Genomic DNA, 24789 nt, shown 5'->3' on the forward strand with positions numbered 1-24789 from the left:
GTCCATGTTGATATGGGTTTCTTACACTTTTTAATAGTCATTTATGACTTACAAGTTATAGAATTACTCTATTTTGCTTGCAAATATTGCTGTTGTTGTGAGAACAGAATTGCTTTAATTCTTATAAAATTTAAAATACTCCAAGAAAGGAAATGAACACATAAAAAAGGACCTAAAACATAAATGATTTTATAGTTTACACAAACTATTGCTTGCATACTATGAAGTAACACCCAATTAACCTTGATGAAAAAAAAAAGAAAGTAAAGGGAATCCAGTACTATGAATCTGCCACCCTAGTGTTGTTTCCGTGTCAAATCAACATGATATCTTGTTTGTACTGCAAAATTAGAATGGTAACACTGATCAAATAAATTGTAGAGAAAAGATAGCCTAACAAGAACTGTGAATATAAAATTTGAAAACTCAAATGCTTGCAAAACTTACTTGAAAATATCAATTGCATTATTTAGTTTCTTCTAGCATCATATCTGCCAGCATTCTTCTTTGTTTTCTTGCTCTTGAGATTCCATATATCTTCAACCATCCTAAGAAACCATGAAGGCTTTTTTGTTCTAAACACAACGTATCCCGTTGCAACTCCAAACACAAACCCGCATCCATACCCCACTGTCACAGCTTTCCATCCAAATCCTTCTCCAAACAATGTTGAATCATCTCCTTCATCAAAGCTTGATGGCGGTAATGATCGTGCCTCATCACCGTAACATTTTTTTAGTACTTGAGATCCACATAAACCCAAGTTTCCTTCAAATGAGCTTGCATCAAAGGTGTTGAACTGCTCTCCACTTGGTATACGCCCCTCTAGCTGGTTATGTGAAAGGTTTAGGATTGCAAGAAATGTTAGACCCCCCAGCTGCGTTGGAATCCTTCCGGTAAGCAAATTTGAAGATAGATCTAATGATTCCAAATTGGTCAAATTTCCTAATGATGATTGGATTTGACCTGTAAGGGAATTATGAGAGAGGTTGAGCTGTTGGAGTGCTTTAAGCTTTCCGATCATTTTTGGAATCTCTCCGGTGAAATTGTTATTTGACAAATCAAGTACTCTGATAGTACTTCGGATCTTCGTAAACTCAATTTCTACACCTTTCCATGTCATTTCTATGGAATAGACATAGCCAGTGTAATTTGTTGTCCTCATGTAAATCATGATTTGATCCGAGGCCATCATTGCTTCAAGACTATTGAAATACCCAGTTGGCAATGGCCCACTAAAATTGTTGTCAGAGATGTCAAGAATCCGTAATTTAGAGAAGGAATTATATGCAGCCGGACCCTTCACAAAACCTTGGAGTTTATTGGATTTTAGGACAAGAATTTGGAGCTTTGGAAGCGTTTCTAGAAAGTAAGGAAATGTATCCTCAATCTTATTGTTGCCAAGATCAAGAACTTGCAACATTGTGCAGTTGATGATAGACGATGATATTTTCCCTTCTATTTCATTTCCATTGAGGTTGAGATATTCCAAGCTATTATCCTTTGAAAATGTTGAAGGGATGGTGCCTTGAAGATTGTTCATGCCTAGATGCAATACTGAGAGCATGCTGCTGAAGTTCCCCAAACATTGTGGCATAGAACCACTCAAGCTGTTGGTGGACAAGTCCAGGACCCGAAGGAATCTCAGCTTGCAAATAGAAGAAGATATCTCACCTGTCAATTTACTATTGGATGCAAGAATAAGGGTTGTCAAGTTCTCTTGTTTGAAAATCGAACTTGGGATTGGACCACGCAAGTGGTTATTGCTCAAATCAAGGAATCTCAATGAATCATGTTGGAGTTCACTTATATTACCTATGAAATTATTGTTATGAAGGTCAAGATAATGTAAAGAAGGAAGAGCAAACAAAAAGGATGGTATTGTTCCATTGAACAAGTTATTGGATAAATATAGAGATCGTAGATTTGAAAGGGTATTTAATTGAGAATGGATAGCGCCTACTAGTTGATTATTTGATAAATGTAAATCTGAAAGATTGACTAGGCTACCTAAAGAATCTGGAACTTGACCCATCAATTTATTGGAACTGAGATACAAGTAACGGAGCTGTATAAGGTTTCTAAGTGATGATGGGATCTGACCGCTAAAATTGTTACTTGAGAGGTCTAAAAATGTGAGATTACGAAGTGATTGTGGGATCTGACCGCTAAAATTGTTACTTGAAAGGTCTAAAAATGTGAGCTGTGTGAGATTACGAAGTGATTGTGGGATCTGACCGCTAAAATTGTTACTTGAAAGGTCTAAAAATGTGAGCTGTGTGAGATTACGAAGTGATTGTGGGATCTGACCGCTAAAATTGTTACTTGAAAGGTCTAAAAATGTGAGCTGTGTGAGATTACTAAGTGATGGTGGGATCTGACCGCTAAAATTGTTACTTGAGAGGTCTAAAATTGTGAGATTACTAAGTGATGGTGGGATCTGACCGCTAAAATTGTTACTTGAGAGGTCTAAAATTGTGAGATTACTAAGTGATGGTGGGATCTGACCGCTAAAATTGTTACTTGAGAGGTCTAAAAGGATGAGCTGTGTGAGATTACCAAGCAGGGCTAGATCTGACCTTATAATGTTACAATTACGAAGAGACATATATTCTAATGACTTTAGATTACTGATTAAGTCGTTTTCTAAATGAACTGAAATTCTTGTATTAGAAAGATCCAACCAAGAAAGGACATTACTCAAATTGGACGAAGGAAAAGAGCCAGTGAGGCCTTCGTTGTATGACAAATAGAGTGATTCAAGGTTTGGGAGGAGAAAGTTGTTACCCGGGAATTTTCCCTGCAATCCACAATGACTGAGGGAGAGAGATGACAAAGAAGAGGACAAATTCGTCAAGGAATTAGGTGCAACCAGAGACATATTTACATAATCCAAAGCGAGATCTCTTAGCTTGGTTAGGTTGTGAACAAGCTTGTCAAAAGAAATTGGTTCTGGACTTAGATAGAAGTTTCCAGAGAGATCAAGGGAAACCAACTCCCTGAGTTGCTCAAAACCATATGGAATTGAACCAGTAAAATCGTTCCCTCCAAGATCCAAGTACTGCAGGTGCTTAAATTTCCCCATTGAGGATGGGAGTTTTCCTTGCAATCTACAGGAATTGAGTTTGAGCGATGACAGAGAAGAAGACAGATTCATCAAGGAATCGGGAACAACGAGTGACATGTTCACCCAACTCAGATGGAGTTCTCTAAGCTTGGTTAGGTTTCGAACAAGCTTGTCAAAAGAAATTGGTTCTACACTCACATAGTCGTTCCAAGAGAGACCAAGAGAAACCATTTTGGAGAGGTGAGAGATTTCTGACGGAACTTGGCCTGCAAGATCTGAACCACTTAGGTTAAGATGTGTTAGATTGGAGAACTGGCCAAATCGAGAAGAAATATGGGAGGAGTTGAAATCATTGAAAGAGAGGTCGAGGTGTTGAAGATGATGGAGAGAGAAGAGAGAATTATTGGGAAGGAGGGTGCCGTAAAGCATGTTGCAAGAGAGGTCCAGTGCAGTGACATGCCCGGTTTTCAGGTCACAAGAGACCCCATCCCACAAGCAGCAGTCTGTACCCTCTTTCCATGACTCTGTTTTTGGAAAGGGATATGGACAATAGTACTCCAAAAAAGCTGAACTATTTTGAATGGAGAAGGATTGTTTGAATTGAAGGAGAGAAAGAGATTGGCGATGAGCACACAAATGAGAAGAGGAGGAGGAGGAGTAATTTGAGGAGAGTGGAGATGAAATTGTTGAGTGGAAATGGAAGAGAAACAGAATGAAAGAGAGAGATTGAGAGAGGCACGGTAGTGAAAACCCCATGTTGGCTGGCCTTACAGGATTCAAAGTATAATTAACTGGGAATTTAAGATGAGAAGTGAAGAAAGGCATTATTAGTAGTATTTATAGACGAAATCAAAGTGACTGGTTGAAGCATTAAACAAGTTTCCTTAGCTGAAAGAGAATCGGAGCAAAGAAAGACTAATTTGTTCATGAGCACATATTAATTGTTAGTATTAAAATACCTTTTTCAGGATTTAATAATTAAAAAAATAAAGTAAGAATAAAAACCGATGGAAATATGAAATATGAAAGGTTCCTATCAACTTGATTCCCTGTTGACTTCAAATTGTGCAAACTGAATTGTTGTTTCGCACTAATATATATAACGTTTCTCATGATCCAAAAGTCTTTTCATTCCTTCAATTGATTTTTCCTTTTTCTATTCTAAATAAAAAAAATAATTAAAGTATGGAATTATGTAAATAAATAATTAAAAAATATCTATACAGTAAAGAATAAAAATTATAAACCCTTTATCTGAATAATTCGAGTATTTATAGCTCTTAAACCTTGTTATTTTATTAGAATGGAATTATGTAAATAAATAATAAATGATTGATATCTCCTACACAATATTAAATGAGAAACAAATAACTCTTGTATAATATTAATAAGAGATAAATATTCATTACAAAATATTAATTGTTATAGAAATATAGTAGGTCTTTAGAAGATTTTTATACTGCTAGGGATATAGAAAAATGTTACTTGAAACTAATGAATTAATCCCAATTATGAAAAGCATTTGAAATTTATCAATGATCTGGATGTTGGCATCAAAAAATTGATATTTCAAATCTAAATTATCAAACATGAGATTGTGTAAAATATTTAGAAAGAATTTTATATATCTAAGGACAAAATATCACTTATACAATATCATACCTTTTTATATTAAAATTCATAAAAATAAACAAATAAAACCTTGTAACTCAACATATAGCTTATAATACTAATTAGAATTTTTTTTTTAACTCATCTAGTGGTAATTATACAAGCATCAAATTAATATGTTGATGTTAATTTTTTTTTTTTTTGAAAACATGTTATTTCAATATATTTTTAATTGAAGAATATTTTTTAAGATTTAATAATTAAAAAAATAAAGTAAGAATAAAAGGTTCGTATCAAATTGACTTCAAATTGCGTAAACTAAATTGTTGTTTATTGGTAAAAAAATAATTACGCAATGTAATGGGGGCACTAACGACTTTGCACTTATGGATCATACTTTTTGTGTGCGCTCGGTAATGTATAGTAGTTTAATTATTTTTCAAATGTTGTTTATTTAAAAATATATTAATATAATATTTTTTAAAATTTTATTTTTAATTTTTTATATTAGAACATTAAAATCATAAAAAATATAAAAAAATTAATATTGATTTTCTAAATGGATTAAATAGAGTTTTAGAGGTTGCTAATATTTATTAAATTAATTAATCCTTTTAGTATTAAAAATAACTAAATAGTTATTTGACAAATATTGATTAGTAATATTTTTTTTAAAAAAAATACTTTTCTTGCTTATCATTCCTTCAATTGATATACTTTGATTTTTTCCTTTTTCTATTTTAAATAAAAAATAATTAAAATATGGAATTATGTATACGTAATTGAAATAAAAAATTGATAAGAAAAGTCAGCTTCACCTTTATATATCCAATCCAATCCAAGCAATGGAGCACCAATAACTTTGCACATATATCGTTTCTCATTACCTAAAAGTATTTCTGTGTGATTCATAATGTTGTGCAATATATTTTTCAAATGTATTTTTTAATTGAAAATATATTTAATTCTTTTTAATTTTAATATAAACACATCAAAAACATATAAAAAAACATATAAAATATTTAATATAAAATATTTCTTTTAATTTTAATATAAACAGATCAAAAACATAAAAAAAACATATTAAATATAAAACATTTAATTTAATGCTTTTTTAGGCAATATGTTTTTATAAAAAAAACAAAAGCTACACAATATCAAATATTTATTAATGAGAATAAGAATAGGAACATGACAATATTTATTTTTTAAATGGATTAGATATCTTTTCAGGGGCTGTTAATTTTCTTAAAATTAATTAATACTTTTACTTTGTGGTCAGTTGTGCGCTTCTGTCCTTTCCCTTCCTTTTAGGCTCTCGGCCTGTCATGCAGTTGGTGTGGGAAGAATCCCCTATGGATGGGACAGGCTGACTCATCAGTCCTTATATATGTAAGGATTACTGTATTCTTGTAAGGATTATTATTGTTATTTATATTTTTATATATGTTCCTAACATTAGAATTTAAAGAGAAGTTTGAATACAGGGGAAGAATGAGAAATAGAAGAGGATCGATGGTCAGGTTATATATTAATTATTATTGATGAAATTACTGATAGAATTATTTTGTTTATCATTCTTATTGCAATTTTATTGGTATTTTTGACACGTCACTGTACGGACAATCCGGTTTGAATCCGACTGTAATTATATCAGTAAACTCATCCATAAAAACTTACATATCATCGCACAACTTGTTCTTTTATGTTTTATATTCTGTTTGGTATTCTCTCGGTATTTATCGATAGAGTGTTTTTGTCAGTATATACCGACAGAGTTAACGACTGAAAATTTTCCAACCTTCCATTGACATTGGCAAGATATATATTCCTTGTTGACTTCAAATTGTGCAAACTGAATTGTTGTTTCTTGGCACCAATGACTTCGCACTAATATATACAACGTTTCTCATGATCCAAAAGTCTTTTCATTCCTTGAATTGATTTTTCCTTTTTCTATTCTAAATAAAAAATAATTTAAACTATGGAATTATGTATACATAAAAAATAATTTTTTTAGAATTTATTTTTTATTTTTAATATTAGTATATTAAAAATATAAAAAAATCAATATTAATTTTCTAAATGGATTAAATAGTGTTTTAGGGGTTGTTTATTTTTCATAATCTTAGATATTCTGAAATTAATTTTTTTGTTGAGAGTAAGTCTATGTTCTAATTCGAACTTTCTTTCTAACTATATTTTTTATATTATCACACTAAAATAATGTAAAAACAAGTTTTTATTAAAAATAAATTAAAAAAAATAAAAAAATATATTTTTTAATTATCCAAAAGTTCCTAGCTATCAACCTTCCTTGTGGACTTGGTTGGTAATGTGTATCAGCCCAAAAAGTCTTTCTCAGCGTCAACAAGGAAAACCAATCTTCATTTTCTCAGAAAGTATGGAACTGAGGGTTGAGTTATTCATTTGCAAATATCTCCACGCAAGGAGAGCTCCCTTTGCTGATTACTAAACAAGAGTATAATATGTAAAAACTTGATATCGATATATAAAAACGATATAAAAATATGCTAGGAATACGATAATATTGATTTCTTGTTAAAAAATATATTTTATAAAATAAAAAAATATAAAATATTATTTTAATATATTTTTTAATAAAAAATATATTTTTAAAAAATCTCCACCGTACTCTAAGAATAAAAATACCACAATATTGATTTCCTCAATGAATTAAATAGTGTTTCAGGGGTTTTTCTTAAATTCACTAATCCTTTTAGTATTAAAAGTAATTAAATAGTTATTTGACAAATTTTGATGATGCTTAATTCAATAATATTTATAAAAAAAACAACACTTTTCTGGGTTATCAATCTTTTAATTTATATACTTTGATTTTTTCTTTATCTATTTTAAATAAAAAATAATTTAACATTGAGATTATGTAAACAAATAATTTAAAAATATATATACAATAAAAAATAAAGATTGTAAACCTTTTATCTATATGGTTCTGGGAGTATTTATAACCCCTGAACCTTGTTATTTTGATGGAGTTGAGAGGCTGGAAAGTCATTTCTTTTTTATAGCATTAATAAATGATAAATATCTCTTACAAAATATTAAGTGATGAACAAATACCTCTTGCATAATATTAATGTGGGATATATATATCCATGGCAATAAAAATATGATAAGTTTTTAGAAAATTTTTATATACCTAGGAATATAGAAAGATAAATATCCTTAACTTTAATATTTTATATTTAAAGTTATAAGAATAAACAAATGAAACCTTGTAGCCTATCAAGTAGCTCGGTCCCTTAGTAGACTAAGACAGTGTTCGGCACTGCGGTTGGAAAGTATTTTTAAAAAAACTTAATTTTTTTTTTATTTTAAATTAATATGTTTTTAATGTTTTTAGATCAATTTGATGTGCTGATGTCAAAAATAATTTTAAAAAATAAAAAAAATATTATTTTAATATATTTTTAAATAAAAAGTATTTTAAAAAATAACTGTTATTATATTTCCAAACACATGTGAGTGGTGAAAACGCGACAATATAAATTAATTTATGGAAAACATGGATATATATAGACAACCAAGTTAGAGAATCAAATTTTCAGATAAAGCCCTTAATTAATGAAATTAAGTTTGATCTTAATTCTCCGATGTGCCTTTAATTTAATCGGAGCAAAGAAAGACTAATTTGTTCATGAGCGCACATAATTGTTAGTATTAAAAATGCAACAGAAACATAATATGAACAATAGAAAATAAAGTAAAAATAAAATTGTGCAGAATAATGTCCCACTAATTAATTGTTGTGTCTAGACGGATGGAAACCAAGGCAAAGTAATAATTACGCCAAGCAATGACTTTGCACACATATATAATTGTTTTTCACGACCCAAAAAGGTCTTTTTTAATTATCCAAGAGTTCCTATCAACTTTTTTTTTTTTTTTTTTTTTACGTGGGGTGTCCGGGCCAGCTTACGCGCACCACGACTATTCCCCACGGCCCACTGGACATCCTGCAAGCCCAGGAGCAGGTAAGGCACCGCGGGGGTGACAGGCGTGCACATAGAGGGTCGAACCCGGGACGGGGGCGGAACAAGTCACACGGTTGACCACAGCAGCTAGACCCTCAAGTGCATTTCCTATCAACTTTTCCTGTGTACTTGGTTGGTAATGTGAATGATCAGTGTATTTTTCTTAAATATTTTTTATTATAAATATATCAAATGATATTATTTTTTTACAATTATAAAAAATCATTTTAAAAAAAATAAGAAGATTGGAGTTTCTTTCTCAGCATCAACCAATCTTCATTTGGTCTTCATCACCCTCCCTTTGAACCTTCTAAAAAAACATACTTGGACTCAAAATTAATTTTTTCAAAATGTGATGTGCAGCTAGTCTATGAGTTTCTAGATACAGTCTGTGCTGCTTCTTTGCAGCTCGTCTGATGGGAACTGTATGTTCTTGGGGACTTTTATCCTTCTATGCCTTGTTGGCTTATAATCTTAATACTAATAAAATTCTTTAATTATGCTCTGGAGATCAATCTGGAAATTCATTAAATTTTTAAAGGTCAAATTATAATTTTGTCAAATTGAAGGATCAAAATAAAAATATTATAAATTCATAACTTTACTAAATTTTTGCCCATAATTCATCTTTAATTTTGTCTGTAATCTTCGATTATGTTTTAGGAATTAATCTGTAATTTTTTTAAAATTCAAGAACTAAACTGTATTTAAGGAAGCTTAAGGAAGCTGACTTTTTAAATTATTCTCACTGCTGAGAGGAGCATTAAGGAAGCTTTATGCATGGAGTGCGAAACATCCATATATAGCTGAGTGCTGACCGACCACATTTTAAACATAAGACCATCAAATAGGTACTTTGGTTTACTAAGTCTCTTTTGAATTGGGTCAGAAGTTGATTTTTAAAATATTTTTTATTTAAAATATATTAAATAATATATATTTTTATTTTTAAATTTTTTTTAATATTTGTATTTCAAAACTATCCAAAAATATTTAAAAAAATTTAATTTAGAACAAAAAAATATTTCAACTTTAAAAAAAACATGGTTGGACGCAATATCAAATATACCTATCAAAAAGAGTTAGTGTTGAAAATATAGCAATATTAATTTATGGAAATCATTGATATACTGATAAATTGAGTGAGAATAATACCTCTTTCAGGATTTAAAAATAAAAACAAAAAAGCAAAAATAAAAAACTGCAATATGTATTCCCATCACTATTTACAGAAAGTATGGCTCCATGACCCGAAAGTCTTCATTGACGAGACTATGTATAGGAACGACAGTATTTGATTTCCTAATTACTGTTTACGGCTTGCTGATTTTTCTTAAATTAATTCATTCCTGTAGTGTTAAAATAATTAAATAGTTATTTGACAAATCTTGATCATGTTTAATTTAGTAATATTTTGTTTTTTTTTTACATACTTCTCTTTCTTATCAATCTTTCAATTTATATACTTTGATTTTTTCTTTTTTCTATTTTAAATAAAAAAATAGATAAAAATTATAAGTTATAAATCCAATTAAAAATATAGCGATTAAATGTTTAGTTTATAAAACCACTAGCACTAAGTTATCATTAACCCAAAATAAAAAGAAATTTATGTAAATGTCAATTCCAACTCGCATGTCGAAGATAATATCTACAACTTCTCTAATATAGACAGACTTTTTTGTGGTTCCAGCTTAAGCTAAAAAAAAAAAATTCAATTCGCACAATCACAAATAACTAGTTTTTCAGCATTAAAACACAATTCACATAAGCAACATATGACATATTCAATCCTAAATAAAAAAATTAGATTAACAATTAACAAAACATAATATTTTATATAAAAAAATTAAACTAAATATACATCTATTTATAATTTTCACAACATATAATAATATATACTATATCTAATAATCTATCTAGCTCATAGAAGGGTTTTGAGAACTTAAAATTAAAAATGAGTGGAGGCTAGTTTTTTAATTATTTTTTTAGCCGTGTTACTTTACCCTTTATTTTAATGTGTCAAAAAACAAAAAATCTCCAATAATTGAACTTTAGTTTTCGTATAATGACCGGCTGTAATTTGGTCAAAAGAATATTTAAAGAAAACAGCCTTTTCCTCGACGTTTGAATTGGAGCCGAGAAGGACCGATGATTAAATTAATGTATTAAAGTGCAAGGGAAACATAATGGAAATGAGAAATTGAGTGAGGGATAATGAATAAACAATAAAGTAGTTCGTAGACTTAGCTTTCTTGACTCAAAACTCAGCAAGACCACAGATTATATGTATGCAAAATAATGCAGCCCTAACGACTTTTCCTATTATATCTATATTTTCATGATCCAAAAGTCTTCATTGACTAGGAACACTACAAGATTTCACAGTTTTACCGATGGAAATATTTCATTGGTCAGTGATTCAGCGTTCATCGGTTATTTTTTTACCGACGACATCCCCGACGGAAAACGTCCGTCGGCTTTTCTTTGTCGGTAATACCTAATTCCATCGCTAAATCAGTTGGTAAAAAAAAACACTTGTCAATGGTTTTACAGACGGAAATTGCGCGCCAAAAAAAAGTTTCCCGCTTGAAATATACAGACGGATTTATTCCGTTGGTGATTGTGTGAAATACCGACGGAATAATCCATCGATAACGTTGTCAGTGAGTGTGTGAAATACCGACCGAAGATATCCGTTTGTATATTCGTCAGTGATTGTGGTAGCTACTATGAAATGCCGATGAACTAATTCCGTCTGTAAATTCGTCGGTGTCCAATGCCAACGGATACAGTCCGTCGGTAAAATCCTCTGTGATTATTTTTAAATATGTTTTTAAAAAATTATTTAGAATACATAATATAAAATTATATAATTTAATAGTAAAAAAAACCAATTATGCAAATAAATTTTTTATTAAACATCAAAATCAAAAAAATAAAGTTAAATAATATTCATTACAAATTGAATGTGTTTCAAAAAAAAAATTAAATTAACTATTAAAGTTAAATAATATTCATTACAAATTAACATAATGGTGGAGCTGGAGGAGGAGGAGGAGGCTAGTTGTTATACGGCCAAAAAAGAGGAGGCGCACATGTATCACCACTCTGTGATGCCATGTTCATGACCATTTGGCGAAGCTGTTCATAATTTGCCGAGAGTTGTATATACCCCGCTGATAGGTGGTCATGTTTTTCAGTGAGCTGAGCCGTGTGTTTCTTCAAGGCCACGAACTCCTTAGATTGGGTGCTCGATACTGATTGGGAACTCCCAGCGGTTGAGAAACTACGAGCCGCCCACAAGTTCTCGGCCGTAGTGTTGGAGAGCCTGTATACCCGATTTTTATCAGGTCCACCGGACGATCCAACCTCCATCCACAAATCCGGATCGAAATCCGAATGGGTCGAAGGATCATCCCCATATCTCTCCCTCAGCTGGCTATTATAGGTCTCTTGAAAATGAAAAAAGTAATCATCATATTCAATTCACTAAAAATAACAACTTACGAAATAAAATGCTTGAACAAACATACCATAAAGTGTTGAGCACGGTTGTCAACGAACTGTTGCGCCCCCTTTTGGCGATCTCAACTCCGTACGTGCGTCTCAACAAACAACTCCATTGGGCTTGGCTCACGTCCAAGAGACGTAGCCTATAATGAAAAAAATAATTAACAACAAATTAATTTAACGATATATTTCATTAATTTAAATTAATCTTACCATCCGTTTCGCATGTGCAGCAAACGAAACGGAGCCATCGGTGTGCATTGTCACCGAGCCATGAATTGGCCGATTCCGGTTGCCAGCACCGAACTGTGAGCGTCATGTGAACCGCTCAGACGTCACGTGCTCAAGATAGGGCGGCCATATATCCGTCGGGATGTATATCGGTTTGCAATCCCTCCAAACCGCCACGTCATTCCAACCTTGGAGATTCTTATCTCTCGCGGTTTTTTTGCTTTTTTTATGCTTCATACCAAAAATCACGCAAAAATTAGATTTTGAAACATAAATTTTTTTCTAAAAAAATCTTGTATTGTTTTTTATGTTACCTATGTTGCTACCCAATTTTTGACTCATGTTTTGATAAATTTTCAGAAAAATTCAAAAATAGAGAAAAACAACGAAAATCCAAAAAAAAATATATAATTTTTTAATATATTTGCGTCGTTTGTAGCATTTTTAGCATCGTATCAAAAGAATTTAAAATTTCAAATATTTTTGGAACGCGTTCGACTTTTAACGCATTATATTTAAAATCACCGATTTTTTTCATTTCGAGTCGATGTTGATAAGAAAAATCCAAAAATAAAAATAAGAAAAAATCAAATTTACAAAAAAAAGAAAGAAGTTGAGGGATCAAGTTTGGGGACCTAGCAATATTTTTGCCTATAAATAAGAGTTTCCAAAACATAGAAAAAGAGGGGGGGCAATTTTGAAACATTAGAAAAAACACAAAAAAAAAACCCTAAACCTACGAACCCATCTTTTCCAAAACACCCGGCTGCCCCCACTTGGCCAAAAAAGAAGAGAAGCGGCGCCCCCCCTGGATTCAGTTTCTTCTTCCTTCAACCGGACAAGCCTCCCATCCCAGCCAAGAGACCCCCCTCTCTTTCGGGCAAAAAAAAAAAAACAAGAGCACAAACGTTCTTCCCTCTCTCAGCCGTCCCCATTCATCTTCTCTAAGTCAAAGCCGACCTCCCCCTTTCAACCAAATGATCTTCCCTCCTCACTCTCCTCTCAACGCCGTCCTCACCGGAGATCTAGCGGCCGACAGATCTTCCTTCTTCAACCGGCCTTCAACAGTGCCCACAGACCAAAATATTGATTTCCTAAATGAATTAAATAGTGTCCAGGGGTTGCTAGTTTTTCTTAAATTAACTAATCCTTTTAGTATTAAAAGTAACTAAATAGTTATTTGACAAATTTTGATCACGCTTAATTCAATCATATTTAAAAAAACACTTTTCTTGCTTATCAATCTTTCAATTTATATACTTTGATTTTTCCTTTATCTATTTTAAATAAAAAATAATTTAACAATGAGATTATGTAAACAAATAATTAAAAAATATGTATACAATAAAAAATGAAGATTGTAAACTCTTTACCTATATAATTTAAGTAGTATTTATAACCCTTAAACCTTGTTATTTTGATGGAGTTGAGGGGCCGGAAAATCATTTCTTTCTTATAGCATTAATAAAAGATAAATATTTCTTACAAAACCTTAAGAGATGAACAAATATCCCTTGCACAATATTAATGAGGGATAAATATCCATTACAAAATATTAATGGCAATGAAAATATGATAGACATTTAGAAGACTTTTATATACCTAGTGATATAAAAAGATGAATATCCTTAACTTTAATATTTTATATTAAAAGTCATAAAAATAAACAAACAAAATGTTAGAGCCCAACATGGGGCCTACAATGATCGCCATACCCAAACCCACTTTGGCTTGACATGATGCCAAATCCACGAGCAATGGATCTAGCAGCTCGCTAGATCTATATCCGTTTGGGCTCTGCAAGTAGCTAAACTTAAGGGTGTGGGGTCTGTCAACTCGCCAGAGGCTCAGCAAGTAGCTGAACCCGAGAGTGTTGGGTCTGACAGCTCACTGGACCCACGTCCACTTGGGCTCATCGAGTACCTGAATCCAAGAATATTGGGTTTGGAAGCTCGCCAAACTCATGTTCACTTGGACTAAGCGCGTAGCTGAAACTAAGAATGTTGGGACTGAGAACTTGTCAGATCCATGTCAATTTAGGCTCAACACATAGCTTAACTCAATGATGTTGGGTTTAGTAGCTCGTCAAATCCATGTTTGTTTGATGAGTTCAGTGCATAGCTGAACTAAGGACATTGGATTTGGCAAATTGCCAAATTTATTTTTGTTTGGACTCACCGCGTAGCTGAATCCAATAACGTTAGGTTTAACAACTCTCCAAACCCATGTCTGTTTGGAAGCTTGCCATAAATTTAATGAGTTCTCTTAGATGTTGACCCCAATATTTAAACCCAGGAAGTCAATCCCTTAAAAGTTAATATTGAAACATTGTGACATAATTGATTTAGGTTTTGTTATACATGGATTTATACTCCTGTCTTGTAATTGATTCTAAGATTCCTCGACGTTTGAATTGGAGCCGAGAAGGACCGATGATTAAATTGTTGGATTAAAGTGCAAGGGAAACATAATGGAAATGAGAAATTGAGTGAGGGATAATGAATAAACAATAAAGTAGTTCGTAGACTTAGCTTTCTTGACTCAAAACTCAGCAAGACCACAAATTATATTATATGTATGCAAAATAATGCAGCACTAAGGGCTTTGTCTATTATATCTATATTTTCATGATCCAAAAGTCTTCATTGACGAGACTAGGAATTAATGGGAACACCACTGTATTGATTTACATCATAGTTAATTGGTGTTTCTTATCATGAAGAAAATTAATTAATCATATTAAAAATAATTAGATATATAGTCATTTTACAAGTGTTGATTAATTAATCAAATAATAGAGAATAATTAAGTCATAAATACAATTAAAATTATAGAGAAACAAAATATCAAGATTTTAGAAGAAAGAGTGAATTAAAAGAGAAGAATTAAATGCCAATAACAGTTCAATCCTTGGAGAGGATAATGCATTAATTGAGATTAAGTCTCGTCCTTGGAAAGGCGTATTGGTCTGGTGTGTTTAGAGAAATTCAGACCGATAATGAATCTAATCAAATTAGAATTTGAAGATATAATTTACAAAAGGGTCTAAAACAAGAACTCTAATCATATTTTATTACTAATAAGTTACTCTACATTGTTTAAAAAGGATTACAATCCTTTTTCTAGAATCTATTAGCAAAACTTGAGTGTTATCCAGCTATCAGATCAAAATATATCTCTTTTTCCATCAGATAATCGGTTTGGCAAGAATATAAATATATTTATTAGGCCTTTTACATGATTTAGTTATAATAAATCTGTATCCCATTGATCATAATCACTATCTGATTTATCAGAATCTCCGGCATTAGAAATTTAACGAGTTCTCCTAGATGTTGACCCCAATATTTAAACCCTTATTGTTTAATATTGAAACATTGTGATATGAGCAGTAGAGTTCATTTCATCAAATTATAATGAACGGTGAAAATAATTGATTTAGGTTTTGTTATACATGGATTTATACTCCTAGATGTTGCCTTTTATTTTATGCTTATATTTTCTGCAATGGTTTTACAGTCTTTAACTTAGTGAACTTCCTTGTCCGTTTATATATCTGATTTGCCTCTATCATTTCGAAATTTGTTCTATGTTTCTAGAGGCATTTCATAAAGAAGAAATTTTACTTTCTTTTCAATTTTTTTATTTTCTAAACTTAAAAGCCTTATGTTGTGGAAAACCTTGATGGGGTGTCCATTTTCGGGCCTTTGCCTGATAGAACATGATCAACAAATACAATGATCTATTTGGCTTTCCTAATTAGTTGGCGTTTGCTGGCTACCTCTTCGTATTAATTTTGGAGCAATCATGGAGGTTAGATACATCCATTTATTGATAAATCTTTTCCAAAAGATGCAGACGCTAACAATCTTTCAGAAACTAGTTCCTCGCAGTACAGAGTTTAGTAAATCAGCATAGGATCTTATAAATTATGATCTCTTATGAATGTAAATATCTGCCAACCTCTTGGTTCTTTTTACTGGAATAAATGGTTATGGCATTTTAATAGTATCACACTGCCTTTGACCTCACCATTCTCCACTCAGTAGAGTAGCTCATTCAGTACTCTTTGTTTGACATTTTTATGGCTAAACTAACATTGTAATCTGCATCTACTTGTCCAAAGACTGCAAGCAGATCGAAGTATCCTTTTTCTTTCTTCTTAATTGCTAACCTCTTAGTTGACCATGTTACGGTCATGCTTTTGGCATTTGGCTTGGACTGAGTTCATGAGTTCAAAAGTGTCAAAGTAATAGTATTTCACATAGGTTTTGTTGGAAGAATAATGGGTGTGGTATAAGATTAAAACAGTAATGCAGAATCAAAAAACTCAAGAACAAAAAGAAGATTGAGAGGAAAATATATTTTTATCAAGTGTTTCTCTCTCAACTCTCTTAACTATCCTCCCTCTTTTTGTTACTACCTAATAATGCTGACTTACAAGGTTATAGAAGATTATTCTAGATAACCCTTGTGTGCCATATACCCTGCCATGTCCTCAGCATACCATTCATTGAATACCCAACCCACAGTTAGAGCCTTCTATTCTAGATGTGAATCTTCAGTTCATGGCAGTCCCAAGACTGAAACACCCTGCCCCAGTGGTGTTTATCCATTGCTGAACCTCTTGTTGACACAACCATAGCCATAAGACCTCATGTACTGGTCTTCAACCCAAGTAAATACAGCTGGGAAGACTGACCCGCTCAGTTGGACACATATTAAGAAGTCCCCAACATAAAATGGGACTGAGATTGCAGAACCTATCGCTTGAATAGCATAATTGAACTATACGGTTAGGCAAAAAGGACCAACATAACTCAAATTCACTGAATAGAGCGCGGATGGAAGCTGTCAATCAACAAGAGAAGTTGCAAGAAGTTTGTAAAACCTAACATGAGAGAAAAAGCAGAACATGATATCATAGGAGGGGAAAAAGCAGCAAAAAAGAATGACATCATAAGAGGAAAAACAGCTGAATTTCTAAACAGAAAACACAGCGAAAATCCAAGGGAAATGGGAACGGGTCAATACTAGACACCACATGAACAGAAGTTTCGATCTAATATAAACTGAATAGTGATTACAAAATTCTTTTTTCTCATCCCTATAAGTTTGGACGCCAACATAGTAGTGGCTCTGATTTTCCATAAATTAAGAACTCATACAAGCATGTTAATACATCTCATTAGTTTGAGTTCACTTGATCTCAAATTCTGTATCTTGCCCCTTCAGCATGCCTGAAACCATAGAAGGCATGGCATGATCCACATTTCCCAGCCGCACAATTGCTTCATGGACAGTCAGAGGTGGCATGTCAAAGTATTTTGTGTGAACAGCCTGAAAATGGTGTAGATAATGAGTCTATGACAGACAAGAATAATATGTCCAGGTGGGCAATGGTTTACCTAGCCAAAAGCATGCATCAAACTTAAAGGTAAGCCATGATTTCGAAAGATGAAGATGGTAGCAAATTACATGTGCCGTAGTAATCACGAAATGGTGCAATGGGGGAAAACCCTTGTTGGGAGTAGAACTATTCATGACAAGTCTATATCAATTAACTCACAAGAATACATAAGACTTTACATTTGATGATATGAAGCTACGGATAATAACTAAATCCACATGAAACAATTAAGACAACATAAATAATAAACTGCAACGACAATTTGGTAAAACAAAAATGTTAAAGAGCTATACCTCATCAAGATGGTGGAGATAATGAGTCTAAGGCAGACAGCAACAATATGTCCAGGTGGGCAATGGTTTAACTAGCCAAAAAGCATGCATCAAACTTAAATGTAATAGAAAATATCCTTTCTCTAGTTTCATTCTACATTGACACCCAGATGTAGAGAAGAACTTTGAGTGCCAAGCCATGATTTGGAAAGATGAAGACGGTAATGCGGTTTCCTTTTGCAACAGTCCATAAATATCTAGCTAAGAGAACCGATAAGGTATTCGCTACAGTTCACAAGTTATGATGCTAAATCATCTGCAAATTACATGTGCCGTAGTAATCGCCAAATGGTGCTATGGGGAAAGCCCTTGTTGGGAGTAGAACTATTCACTACAGGTCTATATTAATGAACTCACAGGAATACATAAGACTCACATTCGATGATATGAAGCTATGGATAGTAACTAAATGCATATAAAACAACTAAGACAACATAAATAATAAACCGCGAACAAAAATGTTAAAGAGCCCTACCTCACCAAGATTGTCGTCATCTTTTCGCTGTGAAACTGTATCTGCATCATTCTCCACCTCTTGTGACATTGGCTCCCTAACCTTCAACTTATTAAATCCTTTCATGTGTCTACCATGATCGGACTCCTTGTCCTTAATCTTCCTCAACTTGTTGAATAGTTGACGACACCAAATCAATACTTGCTTAGATTTCTCAGCATCTTCCTCTGCCCTCACCACCCCATCACTTTTAGTAAACACGGTAACCCAAAATCACAAAAAATCTAAAATTGAATTCATAATTTGAAGGGTACCTTTCTAATCCTTGGGCCTTTCCCCATGTCTCCACCTCTAAAACACAACCTTACATCAACTGCCCGTCCAAGATGACAATGTTTCTGAATTGCCTGTCCTACTTTGATCTTTGTGGAATTCACCAAAGAAGAAGCTAGTGAAGTAGCAGGAGTTGTTGATGATAATGGCTTGTTTGCAACGAACCTAAGAGAGAAGCCGTTGGCAAATTTTCTTATGAGGGTTGTTTGGATTGCTGGAACATGAAGGAAAATAAGGGGGTTTTAAAGAAGTTTCTAGTAACAATACAAATGGACAAGGACACGTCAGCTAATTGATTCAGTTGGGCCCCCCTTTATGTGGGATGAATCTTTATCCGCCAAGTCCACATTCAATTTGTGGGAAACATAAGACATTAGCCAAAAATCTATAAGATAATTATAAATTAAGTTTAAGAACAAATAATTTCATCAATTATATCCAAAGTATTCCGGAGGTTTCTCAATTGGATCCTTCTATCCATTTTCTCTCAATTTTAATGTTAAGGTTTCCTTTAATAGACCAGTTTCATTGCATAAATGATAAAACAGTAAAATTATATGGAAATAATTTTAAGAAAAATACCCAATTGAGAAATATATGGCATAGTTTGGATCTAATTGATAAAATACATTGTTCAAGGTCTTGATTGAGATGCATATATAGTTTAAGGTCCAGAATGAGGTTTACCCTTTAATTTACAGTCTTTAAAGTGGGGGCCACCTTCTCATTGATGGCTCACGAACCATGATCTTACTTGAGCGACAACAATTATTACTATTAATTAATTGTTAACTATTAATTAATTATTCTCATTGATGTATTTATTTGAGATATAATGGTTTTTATAAGATTATGTATCTATGTGGCTTAGCAGGATCAATCTTTACATTTCAATGCGAGAAAGGTATGAAATGTTTACTAATTTTTACTCGTACACAGTTATGAAATCCTAATATTTTTATAGGAAGTAATTAATATATATATATTAAACTTAATTTTTTTTTAATTTAATATTAAAAGATGAAATTAAAAACAAAATTCAACTAAAAAAAGACAACTCAACACAGGTTTATCTATCAAACCTGAGTTGTGTGATCAAGATAATCCTATAAAAAGATATCAAAACAAATTATTAAATTCAATTTTCAATCAATCAAAATTTTAAGAATGATATTAAAAAAAACTAGTAAAAAATAACACAAATACTCATGACTTGGGTCAACTGACCAAACTCATGTCTTGGATTATAAGATCAATATAACCTTATAGAACACAAACCAAAATAAATTATGAAGTCGAATTTTCAATTAATCCAATATTAAAAAAAAATTCAATTAAAAAAAAAAAAAAAACTCGAGTCAACTAGTCTAATCCACGATCTAGGTCAAAGACCTTGATAACCTTAAACAAAATATTTTTTTTTCTTATAAAGCTCAATTCTCAATTAACCCAATGCTAAATGATTAAATTGAAAAAAAAGGATAAAAAATGATCTAGGTCAATTTGGGTTAATCTGTCAAATTTATATCATATGAATAAGATAATTCCATAGAAATAAAAAAAGAAGGAAAAAAAATAAAGTTCAATTCTCAATCAACCCAATGTTGAATGATGAAATTACAAAATAAATATTCAATTAAAAAAAGATAAAAAAAAACTCAATTCAACCTAGTTAATCCATAAAACTCGTGATATAGGTTATGAAACTGTGATAACCCGATAGAAAACAAATAAAAAAAAATTATGAAGTTCAATTCGCAATCAATCCAATATTACGTTGAAGTTAAGAAAAAAATAACAATTAAAAATAACAAAAAAATAACCCGAGTCAACATGGCTAACCTCTCAAACTCACAACCCGGGTCATAAAATTAAAATAATTTTATAGAAAGTAAATCAAAATAAATTATGAAGTTTAAAGCGTAATAAATCAAATATTAAAGGATGAAATTAAAAAAAAATATAAAGTTTGCAATTAAAATTAAAATAAAAAAATTCTTAATATTGCTATAATAAAATACAAAGGTGTTTTAATATATGCTAAAATGCTAGTGCGGCAGACATATTGGTTCCACTTTTCTCTTAACTTTTCTAGCGCAATACATCTGCTGGGTTACCTTTGGCCTGGCTGCTTAACTCTAAAGGGTGGATGATATATTATTTATTTATTTATTTTGAAAAAAAGAAAAGAAAAGATATTGCATGTTGTTTGTCGCATAAAAATTAATAATGTTATCAGTGTAGTTCTCACCTGCGACCTTCAACTAAACCAATGTGCTGACCAATTCAACTACGAAACAAAGATATTATTAATTGTTTAATTAATAATATATATCATTTTGTTTTTTTTTTTAATAATTTTGTTGTTGTATTTTTCCCGGAAAGAATGTACCGAAATGGTGGGGATATTCCCAATCTATACTTTGTTACTATCACTCCTCATTTATTATAAGTCTTTTTAATACTCTATATTATCCTTTATCTTTAATATAACATGGAGTTTTCTATTTTGATAAAATAAAATTTATTGAAATAATATAACTTGAAATTGCTAGAAATCAAACTCTTCTTTTTTAATTCAAACCTTATATTTCAATGCCAGATAGGTATGATATTTTAATATAAGATCTGCAATGAATTTAAAAAATTAAATTGATAATAAAATCTCAAGATTTTAGAAATCATATTTAAAACGTATAAAGTTAATATAAATAAGTATGTTAAATAATAAAAATATAAAACCTTATCAATTTTCAATTTATTATTATTTAAAAAAAAAGTAGAAATAGAGGTTGTAATAAGTAATTAAAAAAATATTTGAAAGAAACAAACGCTTTAATTGAACTTCTAGCAAAGATAGTATTATTGGGCTTGTCTTAATTGAACTTCTAGCAAAGATAGTATTATTCCTAATTTTTATTATAATTACATTACATTAAAAAAAAAATGTGCTTCATTGTTTCTTCTTTGAATATAGAGCCACTCACTCACACTTTTGATCCCTATAACTTATAATTTTTACATAATTGGTCCCTATAATTTTCAATATTTATAAATTCTATTTTTATTTATGTTATTGGTCATAAACATTTTATACAAAATTAAATACTATAAAATAACACTTGGTATCACTTGAGGCACAACCTTTATAGAAATAATACTACAATAAACAACTGTAGTTATGATTACTTATAGTTCTATACTTACAAAATCTGAAAGGAAACAGCTTACAGAACGAACTTTGAAGATACTGACTGCATTGTTTATTTTCTTCTTGCACCATTTCTACTAGCATTCTTCTTTGTTCTGCTTGCATTAAGACTCCATTGATCTTCAACCATTTTCAGAAACCATGCAGGTCTTCTTGTTTTAAACACAACATATCCCATTATGACTCCAAACATAAACCCACATCCATACCCAATTGCCACAGCTTTCCATCCAAACCCATCTTCAAGCAATGTTGAATCATCTCCTGCAATAAAGTTTGATGATGGTAATGGTGGTGCCTCGCCATTGCTACATTCTTCTGGCATTGGAAATCTACTCAAACCAGAGTTTCCTTCGAATGAGCGATGATCAAACGTGTTGAACTGCTTTCCTTTGGGTATGGGTCCTTCAAGCCGGTTATGTGAAAGGTCTAAGACTTGGAGAAATGTTAGATCTACCAACTGTATAGGAATCCTTCCGGTTAACAAATTTGAAGATAGATCTAATGATTCTAGATTGGTCAAAATTCCCAATGATGATTGGATATGACCAGTAAAGTAATTGTGAGAGAGGTTAAGTTGTTGGAGTCCTTTAAGCTTTCCGATCAATTTTGGAATCTCACCGGTGAAACTATTACTTGACAAATCAAGTACTCTGAGGATACTTCATTCCGTAATTTCGTAATTTGTTGTCAAAATTCAGCCTTTATAGAGTGCATAGAAACAATTAATATTCAATTAAAAAGTTTTTGAATCGTCAAAATCCTAGCCACATTTCATTCCGTAATTTCGTAATCCTGCAGTTATTGTTTGACAAATATTCAGTTTGCAAATTGAAGAAGATATTTCACCTGTCAATTTACTATTGGATGCAAGAAAAACGATTTCCAGCTGGTTCTCTTGTTTGAAAATCAAACTTAGGATTGTACCATACATGTGATTGTTACTCAAATCAAGGGATTGTTAGGATACTGGCATGCAAACCCGACAAGACAAAAGGTAAGGGACAAGATAAAATAAGAAATGACACACAAGAATTTATGTGGTTTGCTCAATTTAGCTACGTTCACGGGCAAGTATAAAAGGATTTTACTAAGTAATATGAGAATTACAACCTCTCTCTACTAATAGGAGAACAACTGAAATCTCTCTATTACTAGGAGAAAACACCTCACTTACTATCTCATAAATACCTCACAACTTTGTGGGATTACTCTCCTTCACTCTCTCTTCTTGCTCTCTTGTTTCTCTCTTTTAGTGTGATATATATGGCAAGGATGCACTGCTTATTTATAGGTAAGCATCCTTGCCTTTGTCTTGCAAAAAACAAGAACAAGGCAAGTGGCACCAATTGGTGCTGCAAGTGGCATCGAATTGGTACCCATTTTGTTGACTTAGCTGCACCAATTGGTGCGAGCTAGCTTCACAGGTATCTCAATCAATTCTGTTAGAATTTACTTACATTACCTGTGAATTGATTAATTTGTGTCTCTAAAACAATCTTTTGAATACCATTTTAATTAATTAAAGAACTGTTTTTTAATAAAAAAAAACTCAAAATATGAGATTATGTGTTAAAAAAATCATCTCAACCCAATCGTTTAAGCTCTTAGATAAGGTCTTAGGATATGATTTATATTATTCTCTAACACACCCCCTCAAGTGAAAGCTTTTGGGCTTGAAACTTGCACAGACTCACATTATCTTGTGCTTATTTTTTATTAAATAAATGAAGGTAGTGAGATTTGAACTCGTGACCACTTAATTATCAAGGCTCTGATACCATGTCAAAAAATTATCTCAACCCAATAGTTTAAGCTTTTAGATAAAATCTTAGAATATAATTTATATTATTCTCAAACGTTACGTAACCAGATAATTAAAATAAAAAATTGATAAAGAAAGTCATCTTCACCATCTTATGTGCACTCCCATCTAATTCAATTCGCAGTTGTACACCAATAAATTCATTGAGTGAATGTAGTCCACACGTTCTTGCATTAACATTGCTGAACCATTACTGGAAAACAGAGCAGCGTACCTGATAAAACTGAAAAAAGATTGAAGTTTCAAGGTATTTGCATTCAAGATTCATAAGTTACTGTTGGATTATCAAGACCTTTCCTTTCCACCATCAAAAAGGAATTAGTACATAGCCCCGATCCGAAAGACCAAAGAGAAGTCTACAAGTCTATAATATGAGATTGTGCATCGGAGCAGATACTGACAGGATGGGTGAATGTGTAACACATTTAAAGACGAAATCAAAGTCATTATAATATGTTTGATCTTCCTCACTGCTGGGAGAAGCACGAAAACAAGTTTCATACAACATGGATATATAGAGACTGGGAGTGTGAAACATCCTAAGCTGGGTGAAGACCAAATTTGGAATTCAAGATTATCAAGTAGCAAATTAATTTATGGAGCGAGTGTTGGAAACGCGGCAATATTAATTTATGGAAAACATTTATATATATAGACAAAATATAGATTTTATGGGCCATTTTTCTTTCCATTGATATATCTAGAATGTAACAAAAAGGTGGGGATATTCCCAGTCTATAATTTGTTAATATCACTCCTCATTTATTATAAGTTTTGTCAATA

General features: G+C 31.8%; 3 protein-coding genes across 5 annotated transcripts in view; all 3 read right to left on the reverse strand.

Annotated features, from left to right (window-relative positions):
• The window catches only part of LOC18110850 (receptor-like protein 43), an 83686-nt gene extending 79781 nt beyond the window's left edge, over positions 1 to 3905 (reverse strand). Inside the window, exon 1 of one of the 3 annotated variants that reach the window (XM_052445762.1) lies at positions 1675 to 3905. In XM_052445762.1, the coding sequence (XP_052301722.1) occupies positions 1675 to 3892 (2218 nt within the window). In that variant the 5' untranslated portion in view covers positions 3893 to 3905. Of the gene's footprint in view, positions 1 to 966 lie in introns of all 3 variants that reach the window. The other 2 variants (XM_052445760.1, XM_052445761.1) reach the window with 2 other exon arrangements.
• LOC18110857 (receptor-like protein Cf-9 homolog) overlaps positions 93 to 24789 on the reverse strand; it is a 58985-nt gene continuing 34288 nt past the window's right edge. Inside the window, exon 2 of the mRNA XM_052445764.1 lies at positions 93 to 340. The gene's annotated coding sequence lies outside the window, so the exon portion shown is untranslated. The remainder of the gene's footprint in view (positions 341 to 24789) is intronic.
• On the reverse strand, positions 22171 to 23564 carry LOC127904103 (receptor-like protein 9DC3). The gene is made up of 2 exons (XM_052446054.1): positions 23482 to 23564; positions 22171 to 22843 (listed from the first exon to the last, which is right to left on the reverse strand). The coding sequence occupies exons 1-2, from the start codon at positions 23562 to 23564 to the stop codon at positions 22234 to 22236; spliced, it is 693 nt and encodes a 230-aa protein (XP_052302014.1). The 3' UTR covers positions 22171 to 22233.

The sequence above is a fragment of the Populus trichocarpa genome, chromosome 12 (genome assembly GCF_000002775.5).
Source record: "Populus trichocarpa isolate Nisqually-1 chromosome 12, P.trichocarpa_v4.1, whole genome shotgun sequence".
Lineage (NCBI taxonomy): Eukaryota > Viridiplantae > Streptophyta > Magnoliopsida > Malpighiales > Salicaceae > Populus > Populus trichocarpa.

What these genes read in the sequence shown, in the direction of transcription:
- LOC127904103 (XM_052446054.1), bottom strand. Translation starts at nt 23,564, where the DNA reads ATGGGTACCAATTCGATGCCACTTGCAGCACCAATTGGTGCCACTTGC. An exon ending in TGCAAGACAAAGGCAAGGAT is followed by an intron (nt 22,844 to 23,481) that starts GCTTACCTATAA and finishes TACGGAATGAAG; the next exon opens with TATCCTCAGAGTACTTGATT.